This window comes from Stegostoma tigrinum, chromosome 10 (assembly GCF_030684315.1).
Source record: "Stegostoma tigrinum isolate sSteTig4 chromosome 10, sSteTig4.hap1, whole genome shotgun sequence".
Lineage (NCBI taxonomy): Eukaryota > Metazoa > Chordata > Chondrichthyes > Orectolobiformes > Stegostomatidae > Stegostoma > Stegostoma tigrinum.
The window spans coordinates 55559915-55574750 of NC_081363.1; the positions used below are offsets into that span (position 1 = coordinate 55559915).

The 14836-nt window shown below is 40.1% G+C and overlaps 1 protein-coding gene across 1 annotated transcript in view; it reads right to left on the bottom strand.

Moving 5' to 3' along the window:
• LOC125455925 (trafficking protein particle complex subunit 6B) overlaps positions 1–14836 on the bottom strand; it is a 39356-nt gene that overhangs the window by 18865 nt on the left and 5655 nt on the right. The window contains exons 2-4 of the mRNA XM_048538494.2: positions 7782–7849; positions 5941–6058; positions 3786–3869 (exon numbers count right to left, since the gene is read on the bottom strand). Coding sequence (XP_048394451.1) covers positions 3786–3869; positions 5941–6058; positions 7782–7849 — 270 coding nt within the window. The remainder of the gene's footprint in view (positions 1–3785; positions 3870–5940; positions 6059–7781; positions 7850–14836) is intronic.

Consider the following 14836-nt stretch of genomic DNA (forward strand, 5'->3'; position numbering starts at 1 on the left):
AATTTTCAAACAGGAACACTTTCTTTGCTCAAGGAATGTTAGATGCTTGGATCTGATAGAATCTTCCTGAGTTTGCAAGATTGGGCTGCAAAGACATCACTCCAAGGTCTGATCTGCCATGTGAACAATAAGGTCCAAACGAAGGAACATGCGTGGTTTTACTACCAGGCAAAACTTGCTGGGAAAATCAAGAGTTTCAAGCAACCCAGAAAAGTAGTAGTTTGTTTCTGTGCAAGAATTCTCCTTAGCGCGCCACAGAAAAGTTCTGGACTTGCTTCAGAGTATCTCCTGCCACTTTTTGCCAGAGACCATACACTATTCCACTGCTGCCCAATTCTAACAGTTGAACTTCTGTCTTACTAATTGGTAGATCATAATAACAAAATATTCTTGTAAAAAAGTCAGCCTAGCCTGCCTTTTGACACTCCCAAATGAACACAGTTTGTTTTCCCATTCTGGAATTGCGACCAAGACTATTATATGACTTCAATATTGTTCACGCATAAAGCTATGAAAAATCTTAATACCATCATAATGTTCTGAATAAATTTTCTCTGCCAAAGAGAATCTGGTGTATTTAGTCGTTCTAATATTACAAAAGTGGTCAAATGGCTTTTAATGGTTTACAGCATAGGAGCATTTTCGCACATCACATATGTGCTTTTTCTTTTAAATAAGCAGTCAAAACTAGATCCATTTACCTCAATCTATTTCTATAGCTTATGTTCTTTTCTTTTGAGTACGGCATTTTTTAAACAAAATGGATGAATGGTCTCCGCCATTTGATAGTGTAATGAAGCTAGTACATTAAACAATTGATGACTTTAATCTTCATGTAAAATAGGGAGAGACAGATTGGCAGAGGTAACCACAAAAAATAATTTATAGCCCAAAATATAGTATATCTCCTAGAACAATATGTAGGTCCAGGATATTTTCTATCTGGTAACATGTGATGATGCAAGTTTAATAAATGTTGTCAGACTAAAAGATCCCTAGGCAACAGTGACCATAACATGATATATCGCCATTTAGTAGAGAATCTTGGGGTCTGAAACAACTGTGCTAAGCTTAAATAAGGGCAATTACAAAAAGAAATGAGGTCAGATCTAGCTAGAGTGGACTGGGAAAGGAGTTTAGCAGCAAAGCCATTGAGGAGCAATGGCAGAAAATAGTTCACGGCTCACAGCAAAGATATATCCCAATAACAAAGAAGGATTCCAAGAAGGGGATAAGCCAACCGCTGTTAATCAGCACAGTTAAGGATAGCATCAAATTGGAAAAAAAAATTCAATCAATGGTAAGCCAGACGATTGTGAAAACTTAAAAACTAAAGATAACCTAAAAAAAATCATAAAAACGGAGACCGAGGTTAAATTTACAAGATTTGGTAAAACAGTTAAAGAAGATCTTGCTGCCTATGTAAAAGTGAAGCTAAAGTTAACATAGATCCCTCAGAAAATAATAATAATAATAATAATAGTGGGGGAACAAGAAACGACAGAGGGATTGAATGAATACTTTACATCAGTTTTCACAGTAAAAGGCAATGAATAGCACTCCAATAACAATTGAAAGACAAAAGAAGGGGGAGGAATAGAATACAGTAAATAATTATTAGAGGAAAAAAAGGACAAAACAAACTTCATGGGACTAAAGACCAATAAGTCCACTGGACCTGACGGGGTGTGTCCTAAGATAATAGAAGAAGCTACAGTGATAACGCATTGGTTGAAATCTTCCAATAATACAGATTCTGGAAAGGTCTCAGAATTTCAAATAAAGGAAAAGATTAAAAGACAAAAATCAGCCAGTTAGCTTAATATCTGTTACCAGGAAAATGGTCAAATCCAACATAAAGCATGAAATAGCAAAACATTTAGAAATGCATAATACAATCAGAGAGTTAGCATGGAGCCAACGGCCAAGTGGTATTATCACTGGACCGTTAATGCTGAGACCCACGTTCTGGTCGTGTGGGTTCAAATCCTGCCACAGCTGATGGTGGAACGTGAGTTCAATAAATATCTGGAATTAAGAATCTAACAATGACTGCAAATCTATTGCCGATTGCTGGAAAAACCTATCTGGTTCAATAATGTCCTGCGAGGGAAGGAAACTGTCATCCTTACCCAGTCTAACCTACATGTGACTCCAGACCCATAGTAATGTTGTTGACTCTAAACTGGTCTCTGGGCACTTAGGGATGGGCAATAAATGGTGGCCTAGCCACCAATGTCCTCATCCCGTGATCATACAAAAAAAAAGTCATTTTTAACAAATTTATTAGAATTCTTTGAGGCTAACAGGTAGTATGGATAAAAGGAGAAGCAGTGAATTTGATACATTTAGATCTTTCAGACATCACTTGATCAGATGTCCTACATGTTAAACTACTTAATCAGATGAAGGTCACATATTACCATGGATACAAGACTGGCTAACGTATAGAAGACAGAGTTGGGTCAAGGGCAACATTTTCAGGGTGGCAATTTGTAACTAGTACTGTGCTACAGGGGCCCGTGCTGGATCCAGAGTTATTTACAATGTATAAATGACTTTGATGAGCAAAGTGAATGTACTTTTGCCAAATTTGTACATGACAAAAACAAAAAAGGTGGTAAAATCAAATCATGAGGATGGCACAGAGTCTGCCAAGGGACATGGCCAGGTTAATTCAGTGGGCAAAAATCTGGCAATTGAACAGAATGTGGGAAACTGTAGAATTATGCACTTTGGCAGAAAGAATAGAGCAGACGAATACTTAAATGGAGAAAGAATGTAGAAAAGGTCCTTGTTCGTAAATCACAAAAATTTGGCATTTAAGTTCACCAAATAATAGGGAAGAAAACTGAGTGGAGCGTTGTTTTTTTTTCAAAAAAGGAATGGAGGATAAATAAAAAAATGTTACTGAAACTATACACGCCACTAATCAGATTACACATGGAATACGGTGAATAATTTTGGTCCCTTATCAAAGGGAAGATACAGTGGCCTTAGTTACAGTCCAGAGAAGGTTCACTAATGATTCACTTGGTTGATCCTAGGTATGAACAGACTGCCCCGTGGGGAGAATTTGACTGGGTTAGCCTGTGCTCAGTAGAATTTAGAAGAAGAACGATAGGAGAACTTAACGTAACATACAAGATTCGAAGGGAACTGGAGAGGGTAGAGCAAAATGGTCATTTCCCTTTCTGAGAAAAACTAGGACCAAAGAGCATTTTCAGAAGGGAGAGGTGGCCTATGTAATATGGAGGCAAGGAACGTTTTTCCCTCATTCAGTAGTGAATCTACAGAATTCCACATTGCAGAAAGCTGTAGAGGCTCAATTATTAAATATATTCAAGGCTGAGACGAACAGATTTCTAAGCAGTAAGAGAACCAAGGATTATTCGGAAAAGGCAAAGTGGAGTTGACGATCATCAGATCAGCTGTGAATCTTATTGAATGGTGAACAGACTGGATGAGCTGAATGGTCAACAGCTTCTTCTACATTTTATGGCCATTCCGTAATCCAATGACGCTGCATAAAAATCACCTCCTAAATAATCCCATCACTCGCAAGTCTTTTAAATGGAACAACCTCCACCACCAATTGAATTTAACAACATCGATACACAAAAGGAAAAACAAACAACTTTTAAAACTCATTTAAATCTTTAACTGATGAGCTCAGTTTTTTTAAGCTATTCTGTTAGATATATTTCATAGCATTATTCTTTCCAGATCATCAATATATGGCTCTATGGATCCATTTATTTGTGCAGGACAACTAAAAGTTATACCTTGGGTGCATGTTCCAAATATTGTTTCCCTGCAGACATCTGAGTAAGGAGGCGGAACTTATTGTCTTGGAGAACATAAATACCCTGCAAAGTTAAATGTAAAGGTATCAACAAATTAAAAAGGACAATCAGTTGGCATAGCAATCTAAATGTTATGATAAGATTCAACATTAAACATTAAACTAAATATGTTGACTGAGGATACGGCATTGCCATATACATCATTCTTTGGTGGAGATATTGAACATAATGCCGTCTTTATGATTCAAGGAGATACTACAAATTCCACTGGCATTATTCAAAGAAAGGCTGGGAGTTCTGTGTCCTAGTCAGCATTTCCTCCTTCAAATGACAAAAATAAAATGAATGGTCAGTCATCCAATTGTAGAGGATGCTATCATTGTAAAACACAGGTTAGATTTCTGCCAGCAATTCATCAGACAGAGGCTTCCTGATCCTGTGTGTGTGTGTGCGCGTGCGCGTGTGAGAGAGAGAGAGAGAGTGCGTGCGTGTGTGAGAGAAAGAGAGAGTGAGTGTGCGTGTGTGTGAGAAAGAGAGAGAGTGTGCGTGTGTGCGCGTGTGTTCATGGTTTCACAGAAGAGAAACTGACAGTCCTATTTTCTTTCTTAAATTGTCAGTTGAGTTTCTCAGGTCAACTTTATGTACAAAGAAACCTAAAACAAATGTTGTAACTAGAACTAAGGAGGTTATTCTCTTAAAACGTTATCCACTAAGTCATGATGTTCTGTCCTTTCCTCACATCATTTAAATTCTTCTTACCTACTCATATTCTGCACTACAAAAAGTGCCCAGAGATCTGAAGCGGAGAGAGAAAGTTAGAACTCTGATAATGGAACTACACCTTCTTAGCAAAACAAAATATGCCAAGCCAACTCACATTTACACTTGTTCTAATTGTTATGGTCCAGACCAGAATTGCCCCACAATCACCCCCCTCCAAACAAAGTATATTCAAGGAGCCTAGACCCTAACTTGTATATGTCTAAAAGGCAAGTACAGGATGAACAATGCTCCAGATATGATTCAACTGGTCCCCAACTAGGCTTTAATCAAAACACACCTTATTCTTACAACAGCTAAAATACAAAAAGAATTAGCATAACTTTAATCTATTGAACTATTTAACAAGATATGCATATTTACCTACTAATCATCAACTGTTCCAATATTAGCAACATCCCGTAAGCAAAGGCAATTCTGACAACACAGTTATTATTCTCTTGTGCTGCCTCTCTGCAGTCCAGTAGAAAGAAACAATCTGACCCTTTTGATTTTTAAAAGAGGAAGCCTCTCCATCACAGACTTCACTATAGCAGCAAAGAACTCAAGCTTTCAGTTCCAGCAGCCAGCAAAACCTTCTCAACTGAATGCAAAACTAAGGTCTCCGGGTCTATGTGAGCCTGACCCCACCCACTCATGATTCATTTGTCTTACATTTTAAAATAAACATCTCGGAAAAACACAAAAAGTGTTTACCAACTGCCTGTCTGAAGGTGGCATTTCATCACTACTGTGACAACATCCTTCTGCACGAGAAACAGGTCAGAACTCATCTCTTAAAGGCACAATAACATCAGAGTCATACAGCACAGAAACCGATCCTTCAGTCCAACCAGTCCATACCAACTAAAATCCCTAACTAAACTAGGCCCACCCACCTGCCTATGCTTGATCCATTTTCCTCCAAACATTTCTTATTTATGTACTTATCCAAATATCTTTTTAATACCTGCATCCACCACTTCATCTGGAAGTTCACGCCACATACAAGCCACCCTCTGTGTAAAAAAAAAAGTTGCTCCTCATGCTTTTATTTTGAAATCTTTCTCCTCTCCCCTTAAAAATATGCCCTCTAGTCGAGAAATCCCCCGCGCTAGGGAAATGACACCTGCCATTCAGCTTACTTATAACACTCATGAAAGTTCCAACCTATTCAGTCTCTCCTTATAACTCAAACCCTACATCCCCTGCAACATTCTGGTGAATCTTTTCTGAACCCTTGCCATCTTGATAATATCCTTCCTATTACAGGGTGGACATTTCTCATTACTTATTCTGCCAGCTGTATCAGCAAAATTCAGTTTTAGAAATGCAGCTACTGAACTAACAAGGTTTAACTATACAAATTACTTGCCTGATGATTAGTCCGAAGATTGTCAATCTGTTTTTTAAATACACTGGTCCAAAAGTCTTTACATATGAATTTCATGACATCTAGTTCATCCTTGAATCGTGCAGTATCTTTAGTAAATCTGAGATAAAATCAGAGGAAATATGAACATCCAATGACATTAACTGAACATAATTAGTGTCCCAGCTTTGAAACAGAGGTTTTAGATAAGAGCATAAACAAAATGCAAAAACAGCATCCTGCAAACACTAATTTCACTGAGTGAAGAATGCAATTTATAAATTTGACTTCAAATGAACTGCTAGCTAATTTTAAGCAGTGACGTAATTTAAAATTTAAGGCAGGCACTAGTGAAACAGGTAAAGTTGACAAGACTTGCACTTTGCTGATATAAACTTCTTATACTGATGGCAATAATTTAAAATCAGCTCCTTCTCCATATAATTGCAACCAATATTGATGACACCTGTGTTGGTACTAAATATAGCAAAGAGTGAGCTATTTTTGTACTCAAAGCAATCATAGATAGGAGTAGATGATTGGTAGAGTATTCAATTGTGTTTTAAAATTATAAAGCTCCTACACTTTACTGGCAGCAACACCAAAACACTCATACAATCTTAGTATTGTAGGTTTAATGACAATACTTTTATGTGCTTATGGAAGTCTGTGACCTGAAACCAGTGACAAATATTTGCAGCCAAACCATTCAAAACCTATGCATAAAATGTATGAAGCAGTGTACAATCTGTGAACCAGTTTTTAATCCTTATTTCAAATTCAAATACAGAAAAGGGAATAAACCACAAAGACTGCGGTCAAAACACAGGAACACGTCAGAGAAGTGCTTTGCAAAGTTTTTTGTTTAAAAAGTTTTCTGATGTGCAACAAAAAAATGACCACCAGTTACAGAGCAATGCAATACACTAGTAATTTCAGAAATGAAAGTACAGGAGAACAAATTTGAAAAAAGAAACGAAGCTGCACACATGCAACTATTGGCAGCAATTATGTTATTGAATCAGAGATACTAACAAAGGGATAAGATGAAGAAACTACTCATGAAGAAATTGTTGACAGTGAGGAACTGGAAAGCACTGAACCAGTTGTTCCTGATGAGTTCACAAAGCCTGGAATAGAGATGGTTTTGAATTGGCCAACAAAATAGCTACAGTAGACATTGAGGGGGGGGGGGGGGGGGAACAAATAATATGAAGCAATCTATCACAAAGGAAAACACCACAGGTGCTTTAAAAGAAGTAAAAAGCAGGAAATGCTGGAAATACTTCTGACAGGTCCAGCAGCAATTTATGACAGACGGTTTGTTTATCTTTGTAACTAATTTGCCATTTTATTGTTGTAACAAATCACCAATCTTTAACCTACTGAGCAGTCTAATTCAACAATCTTTTACATTTATTGTAAAGTTTGACTAATTCCAGATTTCTGTTATAAAGTCAAATTCAGGTCAAGCGCAATTTGAAGCTAATGCTGCAGAACTCTGCAGCCCGTACTCCCTCAACAATATTCCAGCAAAACAATTATGAGTAAGCCCTCATATTTCTTGAATATGTATGAGATACATAATTCCACAGAAATGACAATTCCCTTTGGCTGCAGAGCTTCTTGCTCTGTGGCCGGCAAAATGGATATCCAAATGCCAAAGAAATGAATTGAAGACTTGAATGTGCACTACCAATGTAAACTGGTGCTTTTAACTCCAGTCTTTCTGCCCCCTTGCCCAACAAAAAGATGTAAACATGATTTGTCATCAAATAAAACAATTAGGATACAGATCACTAATTTACTGTTCAATCATTTCAAAAGCTGTCACTGCTTTCTACCTTTCAATTAGTCCTTGTCCCACTCTGAATCCCATGTTTTCCAATTTGGTGACACATCTTCCACTTTCCTAAGAAAAGGGAAAAGTATTTAGTTGCATAGCTTATGTATTGCCAAAGCACATTGAGGAATTTATATACACTTCGATTAGATTTCTCACTTGCTACCAGTTTTCAAGTGATGAAATAACTTACTGAACAATCTTCCTTCCTTGAAAGCAGAAGAAAAAACAACTTACCCCTGTTTGAAAACAACTTTGTATTATTTACTATACAACACAAAAACAAATGTTTTGATGTACCAACTTGCATCAATGGTGACATAATAAATCAGCTTCAATCGGCAAAATGAAATTGAATCCTCACGACTCAAAATTTCTTACCTTAAGAAAAACAAAGATGGTAGCTGCAAAGTAAGTCCAAGTTCAAATTCCAGCCAAGTAGCACCTCATTAAGTTGTCAGGCTCCACTTAGAATTATCCTGCCTCTCTGAACACTGACTAATAGACACATTCAAAAACGTGAACCAACTTTTAAAATTTAAATACTTTAAGTGGGAATAGAAAGATTGGCAACTTTAACATCCAAATCAACACAATAAAATTTTGGAACTTTAAGTGTCTGCAAGCTTTGATAATAAACACACAAGTGGGTATGGCATTCTTCTTGGAGCTAAGTGTTTTGAAATTCTAACATTACAATGGAAAGATACTTTCAAAATGTTCTGTTCTGGGGCGTGCGAAGTTAAACTAATGGAAAAAAAAACATGAAATCAAAAAACAAAATAAGCAGAATCATCAAACTGACCCTGCATGTTTCCTGAGTAAGTGGAATGCCTATTGTCTTGCCATAAGACATAGGTGACCTGAAGGTAAAAGATCATGGACCTTACAAGATGACTAAGCATTTTAATTAAGATTTCAATGAAGGATTCATCTGAATTGAAGCAACAAGTGCATTTCATTCCATTTTGCAGATGGACTCAAGATTATAAAAACTGCAAATGTTACCTTCCAAATACAAATTGGGCAAGGTAGTTTTTTTTTAAATCTGATACTATTTCTCCCTACTTTTTCTGCAAAGGGCAATAGCTAAATTACTTAAGTTAGTTTATTTCAAAGATATTTTTCAGTTTTTCTGTTCCAATTTATAATGCATTTTATATAATAGCGTAACAGTTTTCACCCAATCAAAACACAAAGAAAAATTCAAGAAGCACACAATAGAGAACAAATATCCCTGACCCTGGAAGGTTTTCATCTCAGTAAGGAGAATTAAATGAGCCAGCTATGAAGCTTTCTTAATTAAAAAAAAGTTAAAGTTTCTAATGTGATCTACAGAAGATTAAGTATTTGAAGCACAAGTACATTAGTCTTGGGTTTTAATATCCTTTATTGTCCTACTAGCTGATATTACAAATTCTTCTTTGAGTTTTGTACATTTCTACTTTAATTGTTGCATAATGCCTCCTCAAAAAGGCATAAATTCACCCTTCTGTCCTTATAAACCAAGGACTATCTTCAAATTCCCTATCCTCTCAAGTTCTTTAATGTGTTTTGTTTTCTCCCCAAATCCATTTTCTTTCATGTAGCTCTATGACTGAATCCCACCACATAGGTTTCCACTCCACCTTAGTATTGAAACAGCTCAACGTCACAAAATGATAATCAATGTAACTGATATTGGTGAACTCTCCCTCCTCATCCTTCCCTAGAGCATTCAATAAGTTGATCACAGCATCTCTCTACAATATCTTGTCACTGTCATCTAGCTAGGTAGAAATGCTTTCATCTTTGCTATCCAGTCATAGTCATACAGCATGGAAACAGACTCTTTGGTCCAACTAGTCCATGCTGAACATAATCCCAATCTAAACTAGTCCCACCTGTTTGCTCCTGGCCATATCCCTTCAAACTTTTCCTATTCATGTATCCATCAAAACGTCTTTTAAAAGTTGTAATTGTTACCACATCCACCACTTCCTCAGGAGGTTCGTTCCACACACAAACCACCCTCTTTAAAAAAAAACTTGCCCTTACATCTTTTTTCACAATCTCTCTCTTCTCAACTCAAGAATGTGTCCCCTTGTCTTGAAATTCCCCACCCTTGGAAAAAGACAACCACCATTAACTCTATCTTGCCTACACATTATTTTATAAACTTCTATGTGGTTTCCTCTCACCATCCTACGCTCCAGCGAAAAAAGTCCCAGCCTAACCAGCCTTTCTTTATAACTCAAACCTTCCATACCTGGAAACATCCTGGTAAATCTCTTCTGAACCCTCCCGGGCTTGATAATATCCTGCCTATAACTGGGTGCTCAGAAATGGACACAGTATTCCAGAAGAACCTCACCAATATCCTGCACAACCTCAACATGATGTTCCAACTCCTGTACTCAAAAGGACTGAACAATGAAAAGGAAGCATACCAAATGCCTTTTTAACCATCCTGTCCATGTGTGACAGGAACTTCATAGAATTATGTACCTGCACGCTTATTAGCTCCCTCTCTTCTACAACACCACCCAAGGTACTATCATTAATTATATAAGCCCTACTCTTGTCTATTGTACTAAAATGCAATTCTTTGCATTTAAATCAGATTGAACTCCAACTACCATTTTTCAGTCTATTGTCCTTTTGATCAAGATCCCTTTGTAATCTCAAAAAAAAACCTTCCTTCACTGTCCACAATGCCACTGGAACACATTAGGTCAGGTCCCGGAGATTTATCAACCGTCATATTCTCTAAGACCTCCCAAACTTCCTGTTCTGTAATGTCAGAGAACCACTCGCAGTCAACTCTGCGCCTCTCCCACTGTTTCCCGTGATCCCCATCTCTTTGCCGATGATGGAGTGTAGACCAACAGGATAGTAATAAGCCACACTGGATTTCTCCTGCATTGTGCGCCCTGGACATGACTGGTTAATTGCCCACACATCAAGCTAAATGACCATACTGTAACAAGGCTAAAGACGTGGCCAGTTCTGCAGCACTATTCCCAAGAATTTGTCAGGGCTCATTGGATATTGCAATATCCAGTGTCTTCAACGGTTTCTCGATATCATGTGTAATGAATTGAAATGGTTGAAGATTGTCATCTGTGATGCTGGGGATCTTGGGGGACCCCGACAGGGATCATCCATTCAGGTGATTCTGGCTGAAGACAGACCGTAATACTTCAGCTTTGACCTTTGCAGTAACGTGCTAGGCTTCTTTATGCCATAAGGTAGTAGGTAAATCAATGCTGTCTTCTGCACAACAAAACTGTATCTTTAAAATTTTGGTTATTATTTAACTTGTCTGTGTACTTTGGAAAATTAAATTAATAGCATGGCTATATCTGGAGTGTGGGTTAAAACAGGAAGTTTAGTTTTATAGATTGTGGTTTGTAATTCCTTAAGTAGAGCATTTTTGTGTCTAATTAACAAACAGAGGTGGTCTTTGTACAAAATCTTTTGCAAACATGAATTGAAACTTTAATTACCCATGTTCCAATTTTTCACCTGATTTTCAGTCACATGCAGTCTTATGCAAGAAGCTGCCTCACTGATTAGTCTTAACACCAATCTCACTCCTCCCTTCCAAATCAACTTCTCAACCATGTTACACCTCACAGGGGTAACACGCTGAAAATAAAGCCCCACTATTCCCAGAATGATCACAAAAGTTAAAAATTTTACAAAAGTATGCAAAATTCACCAATTTACTTGTCTTTTAGATCCAGGTTAACAGAAAGCAGAGACCTGGTTTCTGCATTTGACTAAATTACTATTTATGAATAAACAGATTCTGAAACAAAACCAGAAATTGATGGAAAAACTCAGCAGGTCTGGCAGCATCTGTGGAGGAAAAAAAAAATTAACATTTTGAGTCTTGTCACTCTTCGTCAGAATTGATAGCGAGGAAAACATTGCTACATATGCTAAAGAAGGGGTAGGGTAGGGGAGGGATTGAGGCAAAAAAACGTTAGGCAGACAAAAGAGTGGACGAAAGTCAGCCTGGGAGAATGAATAGTTGCTCATGAGGCCTATTAATGGCTGAAAACAAGTTGTTTGTGGTAACAACCCAGGTGGCGACAGGACCTCGATTGTGGAGGTTGGTGTAAAGTGATGGGAAAAGGTGCTTCGGCCCCAAAATTATTGAACTCAACATGGAGTCCAGAGGGTTGCAGGGTTCCAAGCAGAAAATGAGGTGTTGTTCTTCTAGCTTGCTCAGAGCTCTACTGGAACACTGTAGCAGGCCCGAGATACAGACGTTGGAACATGGTGGTGTGTTAAAACGGCAGTCGATCAGAAGCTCAGAGTCATTTTTGCAGAAACACTCTCACTAATATAGTAGGGGTCGTCATATTGTTTTTCTAATCAATTGAAGTTATGATATATTGGAAAATTAACCTCCACTTACAATGAGAAAGAGAACTATTGCAAAAGGATATTGTGAAGTGCAACGATATTCTTTTACAGCACAACTTGATGGCTTATGAATCACTAACAAAGGTTACATTAGTGAAAATTCAACTACAGGCAGGTATACTTACAAGGTTAACTTACTAAATCTCCATTACTAATTCAAAAATATTTTGTTGTGAACATTCTACATTTCTACAGGTTAGGATCTTAACAGATCATTAAAACACACCTTCCTAATATTACCATTTTAAACTATGTAGTTTAAAAAAAAGTCAGTTAGCAACCACAGATCAAGTATTTTCCAGATACAGTTGCATTTCACAGTTAATAAGCTAAAATAAATAAAGAACAGTATTCATATTTGCCCCTCTGGAGGTATTTTCTTTGTGCTAGCAGCTTCAATTGATGAGGTAACTGAAGAGAGAAAAATAAAAGCTCACCACATTCAAGTTGACTCAGTTTGAATCTACTCAATTCTATTTTGTCTACTGACAAAAAGTGTAGTACTTTCCTCCTGCAATTTGCCAACTGAAGTCAAGAAGTAGGGCTTGTCACCTATTTCCAATGCCATTCTAAAGTAGTCACAATGTTTACATGGTATTGTCCTACCCTATGGTTAATTCAGTCACTGACACCTCTTAGAAAAATATGAGCTATTTTTTGCAACTCAGTGATGTAAAAAGTCATAAGAATAAAAACGTATTCAAAATTTGGGATTTGCTGAATAAAAAACATGCTGGCAAAGCTTTTTGTCTTGCACTCATGATGCTTGAATCACAAGAACAAATTTCAAAGGGAACAACAATTTATACTGCTGGAGAAGGTGGTGCTCAATTGGTTGACTAATTAACTCTGATAAGCAGAGGTGGTGCTAATATACTAGTGAACAGTTAATTGCCAAGCTTTTAATTAAATTCAAACCAGGCAAGTTGACTGAATAGTCAAGTCATTGTCAATGACAATGCACCATTAACTGGCTGTCCCCCAATCTTTGGTTTCATAGAACATATTAATGCATTCATGTTTTCAATTTGTGAAGAACAGGAACCTGTGTGGATATAATTTCTATCATGCTTAAGTGAACCACACTACAAGACTGACCAATCATCTTTAATGTGCTGTCAACGTAATCTTAACACAAACAGTATTGTATTGCATCTGCTGTCAAATAGAGGTTTTGTCTACCACACAAACATGGCATACGAATTTCAGAGCTGATGCGATGCTAGGTACATAGGTTCTACGTACCAACTAGTGGAATGCATCAAACAGCATATCTATTCTGCTTTTCACAACAAGAATACTGCTCATAACTGTCAAGCCCTTGCTTTAAAAACTCTGAACAAAGTGTATAAGATTAGGTGCTATTCCACAATTAGCTAACACTTGCTAGACAACTTCCCATGCAGTATAAATTGTTGCTCCCTTTGTTGCACTCATCAAGGCAGAATCACAGGACAAAATGCTTTGACACTATGTCTATTTTCAGCCAAGTGCAAGTTCTGCACTGTCAATAAACTATTCATATTCAAAATTCTGGATCACTAACACTAAGTACCATAGAGGGGGGGAGGGGGAGAGGAGGGGGAGAGGAGGGGGAGGAGGGGGAGGAGGGGGAGGAGGGGGAGGAGGGGGAGGAGGGGGAGGAGGGGGAGGAAGGGGGGGGGAGGAGGGGGAGGAGGGGGGGGGGAGGAGGGGGAGGAGGGGGGGGGAGGAGGGGGAGGAGGGGGGGGGAGGAGGGGGAGGAGGGGGGGGGAGGAGGGGGAGGAGGGGGGGGAGGAGGGGGAGGAGGGGGAGGAGGAGGGGGAGGAGGGGGGGGGGAGGAGGGGGAGGAGGGGGGGGAGGAGGGGGGGGAGGGGGGGGAGGAGGAGAGGGGGGGGGAGGGGGGGAGGGGAGGGGAGGGGAGGGGGGGAGGGGAGGGGAGGGGAGGGGGGGAGGGGAGGGGAGGGGAGGGGGGGAGGGGAGGGGGGGAGGGGAGGGGGGGAGGGGAGGGGGGGAGGGGAGGGGAGGGGAGGGGGGGAGGGGAGGGGAGGGGAGGGGAGGAGAGGAGAGGAGAGGGGAGGGAGGAGAGGGGAGGAGAGGGGAGGGAGGGGGGGGAGGAGAGGGGAGGGAGGGGGGGGAGGAGAGGGGAGGGGGGGGGGAGGAGAGGGGAGGGAGGGGGGGGGAGGAGAGGGGGGGGAGGAGAGGGGGGGGAGGAGAGGGGAGGGAGGGGGGGGGAGGAGAGGGGAGGGGGGGGGAGGAGAGGGGAGGGAGGGGGGGGGAGGAGAGGGGAGGGAGGGGGGGGGAGGAGAGGGGAGGGAGGGGGGGGGAGGAGAGGGGGGGGAGGGGGGGGGAGGAGAGGGGGGGGAGGGGGGGGGAGGGGGGGGAGGGGGGGGAGGGGGGGGAGGGGGGGGGAGGGGAGGGGGGGGAGGGGGGGAGAGGGGGGGGGAGGGGAGGGGAGGAGAGGGGGGGGAGGGGAGGAGGGGGGGGGGAGGGGGGGGAGGGGAGGAGGGGGGGGGGAGGGGAGGAGGGGGGGGGGAGGGGAGGAGGGGGGAGGGGAGGGGGGACAGCAAGGCCGTCCAACACAAAATATCATAACTACTTTTCATTTCTACAAGGAATTTCTCCGCATTAAATAGCAAAAGCTAAGCATAACCAATAAAA